Source organism: Epinephelus lanceolatus, chromosome 5, assembly GCF_041903045.1.
Source record: "Epinephelus lanceolatus isolate andai-2023 chromosome 5, ASM4190304v1, whole genome shotgun sequence".
Classification (NCBI taxonomy): domain Eukaryota; kingdom Metazoa; phylum Chordata; class Actinopteri; order Perciformes; family Serranidae; genus Epinephelus; species Epinephelus lanceolatus.
Window position 1 is genome coordinate 21218023 of NC_135738.1, and position 20585 is coordinate 21238607.

A 20585-nucleotide genomic window follows, 5' to 3' on the forward strand; every position below is an offset into this window, starting at 1 on the left:
AAAGATTTTAGCAAATGCCCATGTACAGGGGCCCTGTTCTTGCTGCAGCAGCTGAGGTCTCAATTCCAACCCATGGCCCCTTTCTGCATGTCATCCCCCCCCCTCTCCCCTTTCATGTTAATACTGTCCTATTGATTGAAGGCTAAAATCACTGCTTGAGAGCTGAGGTCAAACTGCCAAATACAACTGATCAAACATGAACCAAGATTGTTACTGCCTCTCAAAGGTTTTCAGAAACATATTTTAGTGTACTGTTTAGCTGTAAAATGAAAACGTTTGTGACCTGGCCACCACGTTGAAAATAGTCAACTGCCTGACCACCAGTCAGAGCAAACTTTATCATTTTAAAGCTAAACAGAACACAAAAATATGTCACTGAACACATTTTAGATGAAATGGGTGAAATGAGTTATGCAGTCACAGAATTTTGATTCATATTTGATCAGCGCTGCCTCATTTGACAGTTTGACTGCAGTTCATAAACTGTGATTGACATGAGGAGTTAAGAGTCTTCTCGACTGACTGGTTGTTTTCATTCATGTGTGTTAAGGCCATTTAAAGCATGACAAGGCAACAGAGTAGGCTGAGGAATATGAATTTTTTTCAATAATTATCTGTCTATATTGTGTGAATATGGAGACAGTTTTTTTTTTAATAAAAGTTACAACTACAGCTTTAAAGTAAGGCTGCTAGACTTGGGATTTACTATTGAGAGTTATACAATGCAATGAAAATTACATTTAACTTAAAAACGTATTTATTCTTTCTTCTGGGACAGCAGTTATTTACACTCAATATACACAACTGAAGAACATCATGGCACAAATAAAATGTACAAAACAACTACAGTTTAACACATGGAGTGGCACATTGTTTTAAAATATGACAACAGGATATTAACAGTAAAATGAGGCCACAAGCAGCAATGAAGAGGCAAAATAATCTGATAAATGTCATGGAGGATTGTGCGCACTGTCGTAACACTTTATTGTAGAGAAACAGTCACCCTGTGCTTCTCTTTACCATGCCATTTCCTCATTTTACCAGATAGCTTATTTAACGGTCTAAACTACAGTAAAAGTGTCACCTTATATGCCATCAGCATGCATGCACTGTTCACTGAATATAAACTAACATCTAAAATGATCCCAAAGAAATGCATGAATATAATAAAGGCAGAGGAGATGGTGAAGGGGAACCCAGTGAGGACGGCATGATGATGCAACAACTTCCCAGCGTTAACTGAACAGGCTTCAGTCTCACTGAGTGGCTCTCAGGAGGGCCAGGGAGTTAGTCTTGTGATCAAAGAGGCGGACAGGGGTTAGGGGTCAGCCCACGTGCTGCCTGAAAACACAAAAGCCTTTTTTTTCCCTCAGCATTATTCACAGGGAAAGAGCTGTGTGTCTCTGTGTTTGTACGTAGCCAAGCGCCCTTTTATTATGAAATCCATAGAGCAGCTCTAACTACAGGGTTGGTGGAAAAATGTGGTATAGCCCATCCCTCTCAGGCCACCCTACCATCAGAGATGTCTGTCAAGTCCTGTCCCCCTATTGTTTGGACTGGGTTTGGGCTTTTTACCATGTCAGGACAGCCCGGGTGCCACGGTCGGACTTGACCTGAGAGTCTCACCAGTTCGGCTCTGGCTTTACTGTGTTTTTCTCTCCTTGAGATACTCACCACATCATGCCAGATAAATAATAGGGGCATAAGAGAGGACAGCTGTTTCTCTTGCTCTACGGAAGTAATCATACAGCATTAAAAAACACCCAGCATGGAGGCTGACCATGTTCTGCCTGCCACAACACAGCGATGAGGGTCCAGACTGTGGCTTGAGAAAAAAAGGAGTGCTTCCCAAAACCCCAGAGCTGCATGCAAACTTTACCATGTGACCGACTTAAACCTTTCATGCTTCCACAACTGACCCATATAGGACACAAATACAGAATGAGTGATGCAATGGGACAATGGTGTCATGGTGAGATGGGAGGGACAGAACGATGGGCTATACTCTTGAGCCGTACTCGTCTCTCTCTCCGATGTTGTATCCAACACCTTTGTTTTTGTCCCGCTCGGCACCAGATCTACAGAACAGAAGAACCATAATGCATTCAGCACTTGATTAAATCTCTCAGTACTCTTGCTGAGGTTTGTTTTGCTGTCAAGATAATGTTTGCTATACAGTTCCATGATATATGATTAAGAAGTATAAACAGAGATTGCTGCTGATGATTTTTGGTGTGGGGAAAGAGACGTCAAAAGAACATTCGAAGATAGGAGACACATTTGACACTGTTTAATGCAGACAGCCTGCCACCAACCCATCTGTGATGAGACTGTCACTCAGCCTTACACCTCCAGAAGCGGATTTTGCAACATTAGCATAAAGAAATGAAAGAGCAGACGTGGTATCCGCTGATGTGTTGACAGCTTCAAAGCACATTTTACCTCCTGAGTGACTCTTATTTACATATTCTATCTCAAAGACATGCTCATTTTTCCCCAGATATATTTGTGAGAGCAGAAATATATGATGTCTTCATACTCTTGTGTCTAAAGATGTCAGATTTGGCTATTTCGCCATTAAAATCCCAAGAAAAGTGAATTTTTTTTGACACTGCAAACCATGAAAAAAATAAAATTAAACGGCCCCTGTTTTATTTTTAAATGTGCCAACCTCTTCCAAATGTCTATCTTTAATTTTAAATTTTGCAGTTTTCTAAAGTTTCTTCCATCCTATTTTCAAATCAGTTAAGCCATTTGGGCTTATATAATATTTTCATCCACTCCATATTTGTTTCCTCCTGAATGTAGAAGTTAATTAATGGTTATATAACATAGCACCTACGCAGAAATTTCCTCTACAGATTCAGTTCCTCAAATACTAAAAACTGAACAGTTTAGCAGGCGTGTCACCTTGTTAGTGATCTTGTTTTACAGTCCTGTAAAAAGCAAACATTGTCATTCCTCTCGTGTTTGCTGCTTTAAGAAGCTACAGTTACTGTAACTCTTACACTTCATGCCAAAGTTAGATTTCTCCAATTAAAAAGTCTATTCTCACATGCATTGTAAACTATGTACCGCAAAACAAAGCAAAACAAAAAATCTCTGCAAGTCACACAGCGATGCAAACCCTAGAAAATATTCTCTAGGGAACTACTACAGTAGTCTTTTATAGAAAACCACAATTATATAAAATGGGCTCATAATTTACTCAACATCACACTGTCGAGGATGACTAAGAACGGCACAAGTGACTGTACATTCTCAAAAATCTCAACTATAATGAGGACACCACCCCTATAAAGTCTTTGATTCCCTTTCTAAAAAAACATGGAAGTAAGGGTCAATTTAGGTGAACTATGCTCTTGAGGTATCGTTTGCAATCGTCTATTTTATATAAATAAATATATGAGAAATGGACAAAAACATTGTCATTTATCTCATGTTTGCCGCTATGTACATCTACAGTAACTGTAACTATTTCACATTTTTCCAAAGCTACTTTTCTCAAATTTAAAAGTGAATTCTCAAATGCATTCTACTGCAAAATAAAAATATCTTTGCAAGTCACACAGTAATGCAAACCCTATAAATTATTCACCAGGGAACTACTACAGTAGTCTTTTTTAGAAAACCACAATTATACAAAATGGGCTCATAATTTATGCGACATCACACTGTCGAGGATGACTAAGAGCGGCACAAGTGACTGTACGTTCCCAAACATCTCAACTAATGAGGACACCACGCCTATACAGTGGGTTTAAAAAAAATCCTACATGATGGGGTCAATTTCGGTCAACTATAGGTAGAAATACCCTTTAAAAAAATAATTAATTAATTAAATTAAATTAAATTAAAAAAAAAAAAAAAAAAAAAAAGCAGGGTAACGTGTCATGCCACACTGCACAAACTGCGAAGGAATGGCCCGAGGATCATGAGATAGTGCTTAAGGCCTCAAATTGACCTCCAAATTCTCCAGATCCCGATCCAGTTGACCATCTGTGGGACTTGCTGGCATCCCTGAGGTCCTGTGTCCATGACTCAACAGGTCAGAGCCAGGTCTGATCCACGGTGGGGCCTCTGGCTTGTCAAGGCACGGACACAGGACCTCTGTGGGTGTCCTGTGGTGTCTGGCACCAGGACATTGGCGGCGGATCCTTTGAGTCCTGTAGGTTGCAAGGTGGGGTACTGGCAAGACCCAAGGATGCTTGGTCAGACTAGGATCTGGGAAATTTGGAGGCCAGGTCAACTCCTTGAGCTCTTTGTCACATTCCTCAGATCATTCCTGAGCAGTTTTTGCAGTGTGGCGTGGAGCATTGTCCTGGGCCAGTGTAACTGGGGAATGCCATTGCCATGAGGGGATGTACTTGGCCTGCAAAAGTGTGGGTGGGTGGACCCAGGACCCAAGGTTTCCCAGCAGAACACTGCATCATGACTATTCTACTTTTCTTTGTAAGCTAGTTTTCTCCAATTTAAAAGTGGATTCTCAAATGCATTCTTAACTATGCACCGCAAAAAAATCTCTGCAAGTCACACAGTGATGCAAACCCTAGAAAATATTCTCTAGGGAACCACTACGGTAGACTTTTATAGAAGACCACAATTATACAAAATGGGCTCATAAGTTATGCGACATCACACTGTCGAGGATGACTGAGAGCGGCACAAGTGACTGTACACTCCCAAACATCTCAACTAATGAGGACTCCACTCCTATGAAGTCTTCGGCTCCTTTTTAGAAAAGCCTGCATGTTAGGGTCAATTTGGGTTAACTGTCGTCTTGAAATGCCCTTTGCAATTGTCCATGTTATATAAATATATAAATGTCACCACCTAAAATAAACCATGGAAAGTTTTGAATCTGTTCACACGGATTCAGGCATACAAATGTCTTCGAACAGTGTGATGTGCACCAGGTTTGACAAACAATTCATAAGCTTGTATCACATGGCTTAATGAGGGAAATGATGATGATGATGATGATGATGATGATGATGATGATGATGATGATGACACTTTTAATACAGCATCAGCATCTCAGCAAGCGTATCTGTGGTCTTGTTTTGCCCTTCGCTTACCTTTTTAGCCTGACTAGACAGCATATTAAAGAGACAATAAGAACAAGTCCCAGTGCAGAGCCCACCAGTATGGGAACCAGTAAACCTGCAAAGCATGGAGCAACAGAAGCAGAAGGGATTATGTGATAATTAAGGTCTCTATGTTTTCATTTGGTATGTGTGTGTGAGTTGTCAAATCATAAATGGGAATAAATCACTGTAAATTTATTAAATCAACAAAACTTTGACCCAAACAATTAAATCATTCACTTGTTAAACCAAATGTTTTAGTAGTATGAGAAATAATCATTATGTTGTTATATTTCACACGTCTCTATGCAATCTATACATTCATTTTATTATTGGTTTAGTTGGATCATTAATTAAAGTCATGATTTCTGATATTATTTTCCTCTATGAACTAAATCAGACAGAGAAAAGCTCATTTAAGTCTTCTGTTGTCTTATTTGTTAGTGGCCTAAAACAGGGGGATCCCTTGATGCTGCATATGAAATTAAAGATGACATACAAGAGATAAGAAGCACAAAATATCCAAAAGCAACATACCAGTGTTTATCCAAGAAAGGTCAGCTGAGTAACAGAGAAAAAGAGAGAAGAGAGAAGGTGAAAGTGAAAATCACAGAGGAATAGATGCCTCCGATTTGGCACCGTTTGGGGAAAAAGAGCTAAAGTGTTAAAGATTTAACAAAGAATTATAACTTTAATGCCTTTTATATAAGAAACACGTATTTTCATGACACAAGCTGGCAGTATAGACTCGCACATACTTACATACATACATACATGGCGCACTTGTTGTTGTAGAAATGTTTAAACCACATTTAGGCCGTGTCCAGCTGTATACAGATATTTTGGAAAACATATATTTTCCTCAATGTTTTGGCCCGTCGTCCACACACAAAGAGTTTTTCTTCACTAATTAATCTCCTCAGTTCATGCATTTCATTGTTGCTTTGTGTAATGAGCATGTGCCAGAGACAATAACAACAATGGCGGTTTGTAGATGCCGCGTTGTTTACATTTTGTTAGCACTGCTCGGTCTAAACACTACTATACCCTTAAACTATTGTATTGCCGCACCACTTCACGGACGAACGGAGCTGTCCGCTGCATCCAATGTTAGTTGGTCCGACAGAAACTGCAGTTTAAATTCCGTCAGAAACGACGGCTCTGAATTAGGCCCGCTCAAACCCGCAGATCGAGGGACGATTTCAAGAATGGGATTGTTGTCAAGGAGTAGCAGGAAAACTTATACAGAGCATCACTCTTATCTTTGAGTGAGCTTTTTCGTCTTTATATCGAAGGGGATCAACAGTAATGAGATTTCCAGTAGGTGCTTCCACAAAAAAAGTTAGCATTAGCCTGGACACTCTACCACCTTTGTGATGGGGGCAACCTGGGTAAGACAGCTAACACCTGCCAGCGTTTGGAGTCGTTTTTGCAATCTAGTGTGGATGGAAATTGTTAGAGCATTTCTAGCAAGTCCTAGTTTCCTATTATTTTTTGAGTCACTTTAATGTGCCACCTGACCTGGCATCTCGGGAACCTTTAATTAAAGGCAGGAGTGCTCAAGCTAGTGTGGAGTGTGAAAGACACCAAGTCGTTACAGTCTGAAACCGCCATGTTTTTGGGGGGGTTAATCTTAGTTTTTATTGTTTGGTGAAGTTGTTTAATACCCCGTCGATTTGAACTTTGTTTTTGTGAAAACCTATTTTTTTTGGTGATTTTTGTTTTCATTTTTTTGAACGGGACATTCAAGACAATCCGTTCATAGCGTCATCTTGCAATTCTCCACACATCGTGCACATCAGTCAACTCTAAAACCAACAGAAGCACCCTGGATCATCAAACAGTGATTAAAACTAAACCAAAGACAGTGAGTTCATCATATCTCCCGTTATGGCGTCTGTGGGTGGCTAATTTTGAACTTATTCGGAAGCAGCAACAGAAATATTTTGCAAATAAAGGTCATGTGGGAGGGGGGAAATATCCCTTTTTAAAAATACATGTATACAGGGCCTTAATGTCAACACTCTGCTCTTAGAAATCTTCCCTGTCTGCTTTAACATGATGTCAGTAAAATCATCTCAGCCATTCCTCTGGATTGGTAATATTGCCTGGTACACACATGCACACAAAATCCAAGCTGGTCTTAACCTTTACCTCTTAAGTAGTTGAGCACCAAACATTTAAATGACTCACTTAAATAGGCATACTTAATGAAGTGTTAATGAACACAACTGTAGCACAAATCATGTTATATATATATATCAACTTATGTCAGTTACTAGAGATTATGCCGTATGGAGTCATTGTTTTCCCAACATTTTGAGTGACACATGTTGCTTTACTCTTCAGTTAATATTGTCCGCTAAGCTCCATGAGAGCCCTGGACCTGAACAGCCTCAGTATGAGAAACGGCAAAGTATCTTTCCACCATCTCCTCTGGGTTACATGCTGCATTCTGATTTCTGCCGCCCAGAATCTTCTTGCCGAGACATATATTACTGAACATGCATAAAGACTATACCATAATGTTTAAATGAGACAGTGAGTCTATTTCAGGCAGTTTGGCACAGTTATCGGCCAGTGTGTGCTGGCACACACTCCGGCCCTGTGCTTTCCTGAAAAAGACTCAATTTTAAAAACAAGTTCACAGTGAAAGGTGCAAAATGCAGCGGGGAAGAAATCTGCAAAATATGCTTCATGTAAAATGCTTTTATTGATTCCCTATGTACAGGAGCTGTTTCTTTCTTTATTGTAAATGGAATTTTGAACAGAAGAACAAATTGTGACAGAAGACAGAGATATGACGTAAATCCCTTAAGCTCTTGCAAGTGCTTTGGTTAAGATGCATCCTTATATTGTGCAAGACAGCAATTATAGCCCCAAAATTACCGTACTATAGAACAGAACTTGGCGTACACTATGACACTAAAAATATTCGTTTCCAGACATTTTGTGGACTATATGTAACTTAGTGTATATAGATTTTACAGCGTAGAGCATGTGCGTTGTAAGCATTTTATGGCGAGGCAAACAGAGCTAAAGTCTTTGTGAGAAAGTAAATAATTTATATCGATTGCTTCTTGCAGCACTGAGTCACTAATGATGACTGGTTATTAGGGGTGTAAAGATTCATCGATTACATCGATGCATTGATTTATTTTCCTACAATCTAACTGCATCGATAGAGCCTTGGCAAGTTGTCCCTCACTGATGACGATATCGCTGTGAAATCGATTTACAAGGTCAAAAATCGATTATATCGATTACTAAGCATTTGTGCATTCTATTTAAGCACGACAACGTTATATACATGTATTTTTATCACTTCTAATCGTAAAGTTGCTCGATTCGCTTCACTCTCCCTGAGTGTGACGTCATCGGCATGTGCCGGTAGTGCCGACTCAAAACAAAACGAAGCATGGCTAACAGCAAAGAGGAGGCGGATGAGCTGGAGATTTTCAAGCCGAATTTGAAGTCGAGTGTGTGGAAACACTTTGGTTTCTGCAAAAAAGGAGGTGTTCTGGACAAGTCGGTGGCTGTCTGTTGAATGTGTGCTGACTGAGTAAAATGACGAAACAAGGAAAACTACTGTCCATTCAACCTGATAGGTAAGGTTGCACTTTATTTTTGTATATTATTGTACTCCTTTTATACTAAGTAAAATGACAGAGAAGAAGCAGGGAAAACTACTGTCCATTCAACCTGATAGGTAAGGTTGCACTTTATTTTTGTATATTATTGTACTCCTTTTATACTGAGTAAAATGACAGAAGTAGCAGGGAAACCTACTGTCCATTCAACCTAATAGGTTGCACTTTATTTTTGTGTATTATTGTACTCCTCTTATACTGATTGAAAATCACAAGAGAAGTAGCAGGGAAACCTACTGTTCAGCTGTAATTCAGCCTGGAGGAATGTTGATCACACTTTTTTTGTCTTTTGATCAGCAGGTTCTGAACTTGTGATAATTATAGTATTTAATAAAAGGTGAATGTTTTTGCCATTAATCATTGTGTTTACTTATTTATATCCAAAATTAATTAATCCCTGATTCTCTTTCAAGAAAAAACTCCCCTGCACTGTCCACAGTATTCAGGTATGTATTTCACAGTCACACTGGTTCAGTTTTTGGCAAAACAAAAAAGTTACTGAATCGATTTCTAGCCCTTGAATCGAATCGAATCGTATCGTTCTAGATGAGCCAAATATCGTTCTTGAATCGAATCGGAACCATGGAAAATGATATGAATTGAATCGTTGTAAAAATGAATCGTTACACCCCTACTGGTTTTGCATAGGCGTATGTTTGCAAAGACAAAAACTACAGTACATTAACTCAAACTACTTTTTTTCGTGAGAAAGTATTATTATGTGCACATACTGGCAAAAATAATTTAATGTTAAATACATTTGTGAGAAGGACTGAAGGAATGCAGGGCGTGGCTTGAAAATTAGTCTTTCATTGTGGGAAACACAATGATGTCTGCTACAAAAAGTGACATAATGTGAGTCACAATTATGTCAGGAATCTCTCTAGTCTTCCCACTCCATTGGCAAAAGCCAAGGATGTGGATAACCCTGGCTGTGTGGTTTCTTGGGAACAGTAGCTGGGGAGAAACCGCCATATTTTGTAACTGGCACGCTTTGTTTGATTGCCGTGGAAGCCTTGCCCTTATTCATCAAGGCTTTTGTCAGAGAGCGATCTAACTCCAAAGCTTCATCTGTTGGCCGTCCACGGAGAATGTGTCGGATAGTGGGGAGGGCTAAGTCTGACCTACACTCCAGGTAGCTCTTGAGGTTGAGCTCAGGGAAGGTTGCATCTTTGAGAGCCTGAACTAACTGGTTCTCAGCGTGAGACTGTTTGAGCTGATGGAAAACTCTCTGTTCCAGTGAGACGTAGCACAGTGCGTCCTCAGCCAGCCCTAACTTTCCCACAGAACGGTTGGTCTGGCTCTTCTTCCACAGGGATGGATTCAGCGTTTGTTGTTTGGATTTGGCCAGAGTGGCACTTTGTTGGTTCTTGAGGTCTTTTTTCTTGCCAGCATGGAGCTTCTCTGAGCCACTTGGTAGGAGCTTATAGAGCCCTTCATCGGCCAGGTCAGCTAGGTCGCCGACCAGCAGCTGCTGAACGATTTGCTTCCTCGTGAGTGGAGATGCGGCTGTAAGAGTACCTTGCAGTCCTCTGCCTGCATCAGACACACAGCCAATCACAGCTCGTTAAACATCCCAGCCCGTGGGATATTCCTTGGCACGACTTTGAGCCTTCACGGCCAGCATGCAACACCACAGCCCATAGTGATAATCTAAAAGCACAAGCCATCGCCTGCTAAATGCCACTTATGAAAGCTGATAGCGAAGGATTCCTCATTGCCATTAGAGAAGCATAGCTCAGAGAGGGAAGCTTTGCAAATGAGGAAAACATGCACATTCATACCACACTATATGGAGCTAAATACCATACAGTGTGGTACACCAGTCAACCACATAAAAGTAAGCCTTTAAAGACTAATTTAAGGGCTGCAGACTCCCTCAGTATGTCAAAGAGGATGGTTAATTTGTTGTGTCTTAAAAGATGGCCTACTTTCCAACAAGCCCATCAAAGTCAATCAACTTTGAAGATAATTAAGAGAGACGTCAGTGCGACAGCTCAACCACAAGCAGGTGATAGCATAGAAGTGTGACAACCCTGAAAAAATGCCCATACATCATTCAAATGTGTCCCTTTGCCATTCTTAAAGCAGCGTAGTGGCTATGTCAATTATATGACCTTTGAAATCATGCTGAAACAATGAAGCAAGCCCAGTTGGTAGACCATACTTACCATCCTTAAAAGATACCAGAACAACTCGGCTGTCGGGGTGCTGCGGTTTCCTGAAGTTGCCATTCATAGGCATGGGGGCTGAGTCCTGGGCATGGGAGGAGTAAAGGGCTGTCGCCAGGGCCAGGAACTAAAAACACACAACAAAACAAAAGCATTTGATGTCCAGAGAGTTTTCCACGCCAATTAAGGTTAACGTAAAGGAGAAGACCATGTCTGAAAACACAATTTAACGCCACTTTAAAATTAAATTTATTATTCTAATATTAAATCTGTACCTGTTTGCGAGATATTGTGACATGATTCCTGAACACTGTCCACAGCACACTGGGGTAGCATGGAGGAGTCGTCAGCGACCCGTCATAGCGGTAATACTCATCCAAACGTGCAGGCAGCAGGGCTCTGATGTTGAAACCGGGCACCTGTACTCTCTGATCTGCCAGAAGAGAAGCAATTTGTAACCGTTTAACAATTATTTACACCAAGAGAAAAGTCCAGAGTGACCACACGAATGAGCTGATGAAGACTTTGATGATTCTGACTCCAAAGAAATGACTATTTATCACTGGGTAGCTGATATTGGTCACTACTCATACTACTCATACAGACTTTGAACTCACCCCTGTATTTGATACCATTGATGAACTTCAGAAACTGCTCAAAGGCCGGATTGAACTCTCCCACCTGTATGACAAACGCAGTTAGATGGTTCTGCTCCACAGAAATTCACACAACTCCGTCCCCCTCCCATGATATCTCACCTCAATCAGGACACCCAGCACAGCAAGGCCGTCAGATTTGTCTACAGCCATGGACATATTTGGATACTGGTCTGAATTGTAGTGTACGACATGCATCTGTGGAAGAAAGAAAAAAGTCAAGACCCTGCGGAAGAAACAAAAAATACAAAAATAGTATGAAATTATCAAAATCTTGAGGTGATGGGTTGAAAAACCTGATTTGCTGAGATGAAAAGATGAAGATGAAAAGTAAGTGATAGAAAGTGTGGATCACTCATATTTTTTTGAAAATGTTTTGGAAAATTGGATGTAAAGTGCTTCAACAGATAATAAGATACAAGCTCCCTTTGAGGTGTGTGGTACTTTATCTCTCCAATTTCTCTGAAGAGAGTATAAAGGGAAGCAACAGATACTTGTTTAAACCACTATTTATAAGTTAAAGGGAATGTAGGAAATGGATTAAATAGTGTCCCCGACATGACTCGTAATCGTTGAAGAAATCTCCTTAATGGAAAAACTGACACATATGGTGAAACAACAAGAAGCACACTTGGAAAGAAGATGGGAAAATGGACATTTTACAAGACGTTGCGACTTTAGTACAAAGCTACAAATGAATCTATCAACAGGACTGCATGAATAAAAAATAAATACAACATATGAATGCATGTTCCAAACTGTTTTTGCTACTGTGATTATTTAATTTTGTAAATCTCTTGCAAATAAAGGTTTAAGAGGGGAGAAAATTAGTCAGACATTATTTTGTGATAGATAGTCCTGCTTGTGCAGCTGCTTTTAATGTTGCATGAGGATTCCTGGTTTGAACCCAGGGAGGGGGAGCCCTTCTGTGTGCAGTTTGTATGTTCTCCCTGTGTCAGCGTGGGTTTTCTCTGGGTGCTCCAGCTTCCTCCCACAGTCTAAAGACATGCGGGTCGGTGACTCTAGATTGTCCGTAGGTGTGAATGTGATTGTGAATGGTTGTCTGTCTCTATGTGTCAGCCCTGTGATAGTCTGGTGACCTGTCCAGGATGTACCTCGCCTCTCGCCCAGTGTCAGCTGGGATAGGCTCCAGCCCCCCTGTGACTCCTAACAGGTCACAGAAAATTAATTAATTAATGAAAAACAAATCTGAAGCCAACAAATGCCAGTAATCATAACACCTGCTCCATGTAAGGGTAGATGTTGATTGGATTGGGAATACCGTGTGGTGTTCAGGGGATGTAATATCAGCAGGAAGTTTATGACAAAAGCACATGAGAAACACTGCAGATGTATCGCAGTAAGTCATCCTTACAGCACATACATAAATACCAGACTGTCAGTTGTTTTGGTGACCATATGTGGTATGTTTATATTGGGTTCAACACAAAGGCATGTTAGTCATTCTGGCAGAATATGACGAAATTGTATTCACGAACTTTGTTCTGTTTTAAACATTAAGGTGGACATTTGCACTATTTCTGGGAAATGTTCAATTTCCCATCATTCCATCCCTCCAAAACAACATGTCATCAAGGAACTGTGGTTCTGCAGTCTGGAGAGACTTTAAAAGATGCATGCTCTTCGACGTGTCCACTCAGAACTCCAGGTCAAACCACAACACCTCACATGTGGCTGCGCTGCAGCCGGGGCATGGTCACATGAAAGCACACAGGTTGTAACCATTTAAGCCTCTAGCCACTGTAACTCAAATGATACCGAATTATATAAAAAAAGTCTCCTATTTTTGTTTATACTGTATCATAAAAAACACTCTTGCTTTTAAACTCCACTGTCTGCTGTACTTCAACTAGCCTATCAAAGTAAATGGAGCAAACTAGTGTGTGAAAACTGCTTACTGGGCTTAACACATTAAATAGCACAGACAGCCACTCCTTTCCAGGGGTGGTTGAAAACCGAAGCATATAATAGCCTGGTACTCTAATCTCCTTAAACCCTGCAGAAATAAGACATGCTGTCACACTGTACATCCCGAGGCTGACTGGAATGATGTCTTTGCCTTTTAGTGGGTGTAACTAAGTGATAAAATATACCAATTTTATAGGTATGATTTATTTTGAAAATACAAACCGTGACCTTAACTGTCCTCTTTAATCTCAGTAATCCAGATTTTAAAGACTAGTAACTTGTCTACTATTAAAACATCCCAGTCTCTTTAATTAGACTGTGTTTTATACAAGCATTCAATTGCACTTTACAGTCAATCACACAACAAAGTGGAAGATGCACAATAAGCGCTTTCTGGAAACTGTCTGACTGCTAAGTGGATGTCAAGTGAGTGTCTGCCACAGCGTCAAGAAACTGGAACAGTAATATGCAGATGCAGAGCTTTTGAGCTTGAGCAGCGTCCGTAAGCCTCCAAGGGAGTCAGTGTCTCCGATTCCTCTGCCAGTCAAGTGTCACATGTTAAGTCATCAAGTATTAAATCATTTGTCTGGGGCTGGAGATGCTGTCAGCTGGCACTGCAGATACGTGAGAGATGTTTAATCACTATTTACTAACCACATATTCACCCTCTGTCACAATATCTGAAGCAAAAGTAGCAACACAACACACGCAAAGATATTATTTGGTCTATTGTCAGGTTTATGTATTTCAATTACATAAAAAAATTCCATTTAACTGAGTGAGGTATTTCAAACAGCAACAAAAAAAGCACCATTTATGTAATTAAATTAAATTAAATTAAACTGAGATGAACAGACTATGATAATGTATGTTTCTATAGCTCATTTACTTAAACAAAGTTCATGTAAATATGGTCAATTCATGACCATCAACATATTTCAAATATATATAATTTATTAACAGTATTTACAAAAACTTTATTAAAGTAAATTGCTGTGCTTTAGTGCTGTTGTTACATTTATTCTAATAGTCTGTTCATCTCATCCCTTTATTTGGTTTAATTACATAAAAAGTGTTTGTTTTTTTTCCTTTTCCTAATGTTAGAATTACTTGACTTGATTGAATGGACACGTTTATATGTAACTGAAATACATAAACCTTACAGAACAGACCAAATAATTAATCTGAGTGCAGTATAAAATATGAAAGTTAAATCAAAAGTCCTGCATTCAAAATTTTACTTCACTAAAAGTACAGTAAGTCAAGAACTAGGGGCAACTGCAGCTCAGATGAGCGGGTTGTCCACCAATTGGAAGATCGCCAGTATCCTTGGGCAAGATCCTGAATCCCAAATTGCTCCTGATGGCTGTTCCATCAGTGTGTGAGTGTGAATGAATGGTTACTGAGTAGCAGGTGGCACCTTGTATGGTAGCCTCAGCCACAAGTGTGTGACTGTGTGTGAAGGGGTGAGTGTGATTTAGTGTAAAAGTGCTTTGAGTGGTCAGAAGAAAAGTGCTATACAAGTGCAGTCCATTTACCATATTATTAGCAAAATTAATTTAAAGTATACAAAGTAAAAAATATTCACGTAAACTGGCAGCATTCAGAGTTATATATATCATGCCATTTAGGGATATTATTACTTTTATTACTGGGTGATGTATTCAATAACAATGCATCATGTTGTATGAAATCATAACCTACGAAGTAACTATTAACTATAACTGGCTGATGACATCAGTAGTGGGTAGTCAGACATGCAGTTTGCTTTGTTTACCTCTGCTGCGAACTGTTTACTGTTAACTGTGTGCTCAGAGCCTGCAGGTCTGTTGGAAGAGCCCCAGTGGAAATGGAGTTGTGCCGCAGTGTAGCGATGAGGCAGGCTGGAGATGTACATCTTAGAGGGCAGTGATATTTGCACTGTGGATCAGGAGACGTGACGCCACACCATACATAAGAAAGGAGCATAGGAGTTACTTCAGTCAACATCAATGGATCAAGAAACATCAACTTGATCTAAACCAAGGAAGTCAGCGACACGTGGCCCACTCTGTATAGCTGTGTAGCTACATTTACTTTATGGTGGGGTGACGCAGGGCGCTTTCCACATGTTCGTCAGTGTGTGACGAATGTTTACAAGAGAAAAATCTCGGTCAGCTTATTCCAGACGCATGTCACACTGATGATGCCACTCGGCTTGTGGCGTTGAGGGCCATCAGGCATGCACACATAAGCATTTGTCTGGTGGTCGTTGCACATCAACAGTTTACCTACACTCACATGACAGCACCAGCACAGGGCAGACATTACATGCATGTTCGGCTATATGGTTAGCCACTGAAACTTCTCATACACAGCATATCTGCATCATGCTTAAAGTGACGTGTAAGAGACAAATGACACCAGCTCTGCAACATACTGCTTACACAACCTCACTTTCTTCTGACTGAAACAGCCTCTTATCTTCAAACACAAAACCATTCAACATCTATAATTTGGTGGAATAATCATATTCATCTGCCTGAGTCATCAAAATATTTTTTTTCTGTGTCATACAGGCATGCTTGTCTCTGTGTCTCTGTTCTGATTGCTATATTTAGCAAATAAATGTAAGACCTTGTCGTGTATAGATAACGGACATCAAACCAAAGCTGGTGTCTTTTGTCAAGATGCATCAGACCCAGCGGAGGCAGAACAGATGACTAATCTCTGCTCATATTTTCCCAGACAACACATGGAGCTCTTTCTTTGGCTGAAAGTGCAGCAAAGATAATAAGAGAGTGATTATGGAAAATTGCTGTGGCACATGTAGAGAGATGATCCTCCTGTCATTTTCTGTAGGTTGACCTAGAAATTAGGTCCCTACAGTGAGAACAGACTTCTACATATTTATGTGGGACCATTTCCAATGAATACATTGGCAATACATTTTCATTTGAAGAATGTCTCGATACCATGACCAACAAAACACAGCATGCACTTAAATATTTGCTCAGGTGAAAACACTGATTTTTTGTACTCACCTGAATGCCCATTATTTCCAAGTGTAAGCTGCTCATGGGGCGACAGGTTGTAGTTATGAATCTCAATTGGACGTAAGCTTGGGTCAAATCTCAGTAGGTCTGACTTAATGTCAATTGGAGACTGGAAAGTACCACCACAATATGGATAATTCTTGGGCCAGTGGTGCTCTCCCTCTGGCCCTGCAAAATAAGATAAAATAAGATAATCCTTTATGGTCCCACAGCAGGAAAGGGGATTATGGAAAACATGAAGCATCAGTTAAAATCATAAAGCATGATATAATAAATAAGTAACCAGCAAAAATTGCATCAGTGTTAATTATTATCAGTAAAACACCTTTTGAAGATGTCTGCACCCTAATGTAACCCCAATCTATTTTCTCTGCTTTATTATGCTGCACATTGGTGCTACATATATGCAAATCCTTAATCCAAAAAGTATATTTCACTTCAGAACAGTAGGAGGGATCCATTGCATGCCTGTTCAAATGTTAAACTGCTCCATTTCAAAGGGCAAATGGGCAAAGCATGCCACAGGGTGAAGCTGGACAGAGGATGGCTCCAAAAAGGGCTAGGGCTCGTCTTAGGCCCACTGAACATTTTATCTGTAATCAAAGTGAAGTATTATTATCTGTGCACAACGCGGCATGGGAGAGGCCCTTGGCTTTGCTCTTGGCCCTCTCTAAATCAGCGGGAGTGAGAACCAGGCTGTTGTTTGCGGGAAAAGCCAGTGAGAACGCTGTCTCTCTCCAAATGAGAGGTTTCTATAAAGCATAGGACACCGAAAACGGCCACATTTGCAGATAAAGTCATGCAGCGTACAAAGTGACCTCAGCCGAATGAGGGTGTCTCTCCATGGCATGTCTGCAGAGGCAAACTGGCCTTGAAGAGACTACCAGAGACAAAGACAAATGTTGGAGAAATGATGCAGGGGACAGTAAAATCAGGAAGCTCTTGATTTCTGATATTTCAGTCAGTGTATTGATTGTGTAAAGAACGATGCTGAGCTTTTCAGACATTGTCCTCATTTTGAAGTGAGGCTCATAGTTTGCTATGAATAGACCCTATCAAATCTGAAATAACATGATTGTAGCAGAATAGAGGAGCCTTGAATGTACCAGAGCTCTCATCACTTCTGCATATTTGTCACTGATTCATTTTCTCTCCAGCATTCATCAAAAAATCCACCATTCACAATATGCCAGCTGACCGTGGTTAAATATGAATGATGCCACATGAAGCCTGCCCCCAACCTGACTGTCATTTCCCAGACAAATGTGGATTGATTGTAAAAGACATGCCAAAAGGCATCAAGTGAAGCTGTGAAATCACTGAACACTGGTTGGAAACAAAGTTCAATTTAGGCAAACCCTCCCTATAATAAGGAAGAAAGTTACTCCTATGGCTATAATTACTCAGTGTCCACTTCATTTGCTGTTTTAATTAGACCCAGTCTGCCCTTTAATAATGGCCTTCGGTGGCCTTTGGTGGCCCCGTGGCAGTTCTTGGTAGAACACACATGACTGTGGGTCATTTTTCAAGAAAATTTGGGACTTTTCTTGTGTTTTAAATGTGTGTGTTGAAGATTTATATAAGTAGATGGTCCAGCGTGACATCAGTGGTCAGTAAGAAACAAAACGGTAGCAGAGTGGGGTGAGAAAACTGCAGTCATCATCAACATCATCTTACTCTATCTTACTCCTGTGTTAAGGTTCACTGTTTTGTCCTGTGCTAGAGGGTGGAGTGTTGAGGTGGAGATAAATGGCATGACTCAGCTGTGCCCTCGTCAACAGAAAGTGCTACCAGCCCTGCAGACGACTGACTACTATGACTATGACAAGGCCTCTTGACTCTTGAGGGTTTGACTGTAACTGAGGATGAAATCCACCACGCTGCACTTCAAAGGAGGCCAGAGAGTTTTTTCCTTTTAAACACATTACATCTTTCTTCAGTCGTCATCACAAGGCTTTCAACTTTGACTCTTATTTAATTTGTTGTGTCTAAAATAACAGAGATTTCCGATAGTTTGATTATTGCATTTTATGAAGCAAACTGCACTGTATGCATTTTTTTAAAGATCCAAGTGTTTACATCCACGTGTATGACTGTGGCCAAGTGCAACGCAGGGTGAATCATCACTTAGTTTGACACACTGTTAACATGATCCCCCGTGCTGACACATATTTTTGACATATAATTTTCCTAATCTAATTTTGCATGTTTGTTTAGATGTTTTTTTTCAAGTGTCCACAAATAGGAGACGAACAGCTGTGTGAGTGGAATCCACAAAGGGCCATTTGCTCCCATTAATGCCAAGTCAATGCTGTAATCAAAAGGAGTGGATCAGCCTCTCTCGGAGGTCTGAATAAAACAAGTATAATTTTCTCTTACTATAATTATTCGACCATAAACCACTGTGCAGAGAAGTAGCTCTTCTCTTATTCATCCCTGATGTGCATTTAAAAGAATCTGTATACTATAAAGGTATTCGTGTTTAATTTTTTCCCATAGAATAAGCACAGAAGTGTTTCAACTGCCTACTTCTTGGTTTTAACATTTAGTCCTTGAATGCGACAAACTTTCCAGTAGCAGTGACACAATGACAAGAGGTCAAGCTCTGGGCACAGTTTATGTAAGACACAGTCATGACTGCCCAAAGACCTTATGGCATGAGACAAAGGCAGTCAGCCACTTGTGAAATGTTGTAATTGCAGAGATTGTAATGACCCCTACAGTTACATGAGGTGACAGGAGGGATGTCAGTGCTGGTTGCCTTTGGAGGTCAACGAAGGGTCACAGTTTTTCCCCTCTTGATCACAAAGCATCCATACTGTTATAACTTGTGTCTTGTGGCATTGACAGCTCACAGTGGGGACAAAACAACCATAACACCTTCTCTGACTCAGAGCTGCATCAAATTTAATTCTAATACTCAATTAGTTTATGCTGGTTTAAAGGTGGAATACTACCGTGAGTGATCAAGACATACATGTGCACATGGAATGGGACTGCAATGCAGCAAAAGTGAAAATTGGTGATGTAAAAAAAATATAAACATATTTCTTTTATGATCTACCACAGACAGATTGTAAGGAAAACATTATCAGACTTACCACTGTATGTCCATTTGGCACCTGAAACGAACAGAGAAAAATAATTTGGATGTGCACATTAAAATAAAACTGAATAGAACTTAAAGGATGCAGCATTATAGTCATTTTATAAATAAAATAAAACAAAAACAAATAGAAAATAATTATTTGGAACAGTATTCATCTCAGAGACAAGTTTCCACCCACAAAAGAGCACGTGCACGTGGATGGAGACACCTGCCTGGAGCATCTTCTCTACTCAAAACCCTTCAAAGTGCTACCTGGCTCAAATATGCTCTTTTTTCTTCTTAACACAAACCTATAAGTGCATCCAAAGTATGTGCATCCCATACTTTTTGCACTTTATAAAGCTCTTACCATGTAGCACAGCGAGGAAAGTCAGCTGTAGTAAAACGATGGGTGTCAAGCTGAGAAAGTACATCTTGATCCCCTCTGCCCTCCCTTCTATAGTGTGTAGCCTGACGTTAACCCGGTACAGAGCAGGAGCTTTGGAGCACCAGAGCGCCAGCCTTCAAACCGGCTTTTATACCCATGTTGCCAGCTCCATTGTAGCTCGCGCTGACGTCAGAGCAACAACAAAACCAGCCTCCAGAGTCATCGGGTCACCGGAGAGTGACAGCTCGACGGCGGCGACCGCATCCAAGCGAAATCACTCATTTAGGGGCTCGAGCTGCCCGCGGAGCAAAGATGCAGAGTGAGAGGCATGCACGTGTGCCGGTGCGTGGACATGCGCGACTCTTTGGACTTTGTGACAATGGAGGTAAGAAAGCAAAATAAAAGTGAGCTACAAATGGGTCTGCCAGATGTTGACAGGTGGGGTGCCACCTTCACACTTCTGCCCACCTGTCAACATCTGTAATCCTACCAAAATTACTGTCAGATGCAACGTCACGTTCATAAAACTGCAATCAAAATTCATCCACTCAAAAACACTTGAAAATGCATGTTGGGAA

At 40.4% G+C, this 20585-nt stretch overlaps 1 protein-coding gene across 2 annotated transcripts; it reads right to left on the reverse strand.

Moving 5' to 3' along the window:
• Window positions 1–739: 739 nt before the first annotated feature.
• Window positions 740–20386, reverse strand: ca12 (carbonic anhydrase XII). Of its 2 annotated transcripts, XM_078167869.1 has the most exons (11): window positions 19990–20386; window positions 19633–19653; window positions 16520–16699; window positions 15274–15416; window positions 11670–11765; window positions 11529–11592; window positions 11187–11344; window positions 10912–11038; window positions 5628–5651; window positions 5082–5166; window positions 740–2081 (listed from the first exon to the last, which is right to left on the reverse strand). In XM_078167869.1, exons 1-11 carry the CDS (start codon window positions 20051–20053, stop codon window positions 2003–2005), a joined length of 1041 nt encoding a protein of 346 aa, XP_078023995.1. In that variant the 5' UTR covers window positions 20054–20386; the 3' UTR covers window positions 740–2002. The 2 variants fall into 2 exon arrangements, with proteins under 2 accessions (XP_078023995.1, XP_033491578.1); XM_033635687.2 differs by lacking the exons at window positions 740–2081; window positions 5082–5166; window positions 5628–5651 and adding an exon at window positions 7785–10276.
• Window positions 20387–20585: the final 199 nt, after the last annotated feature.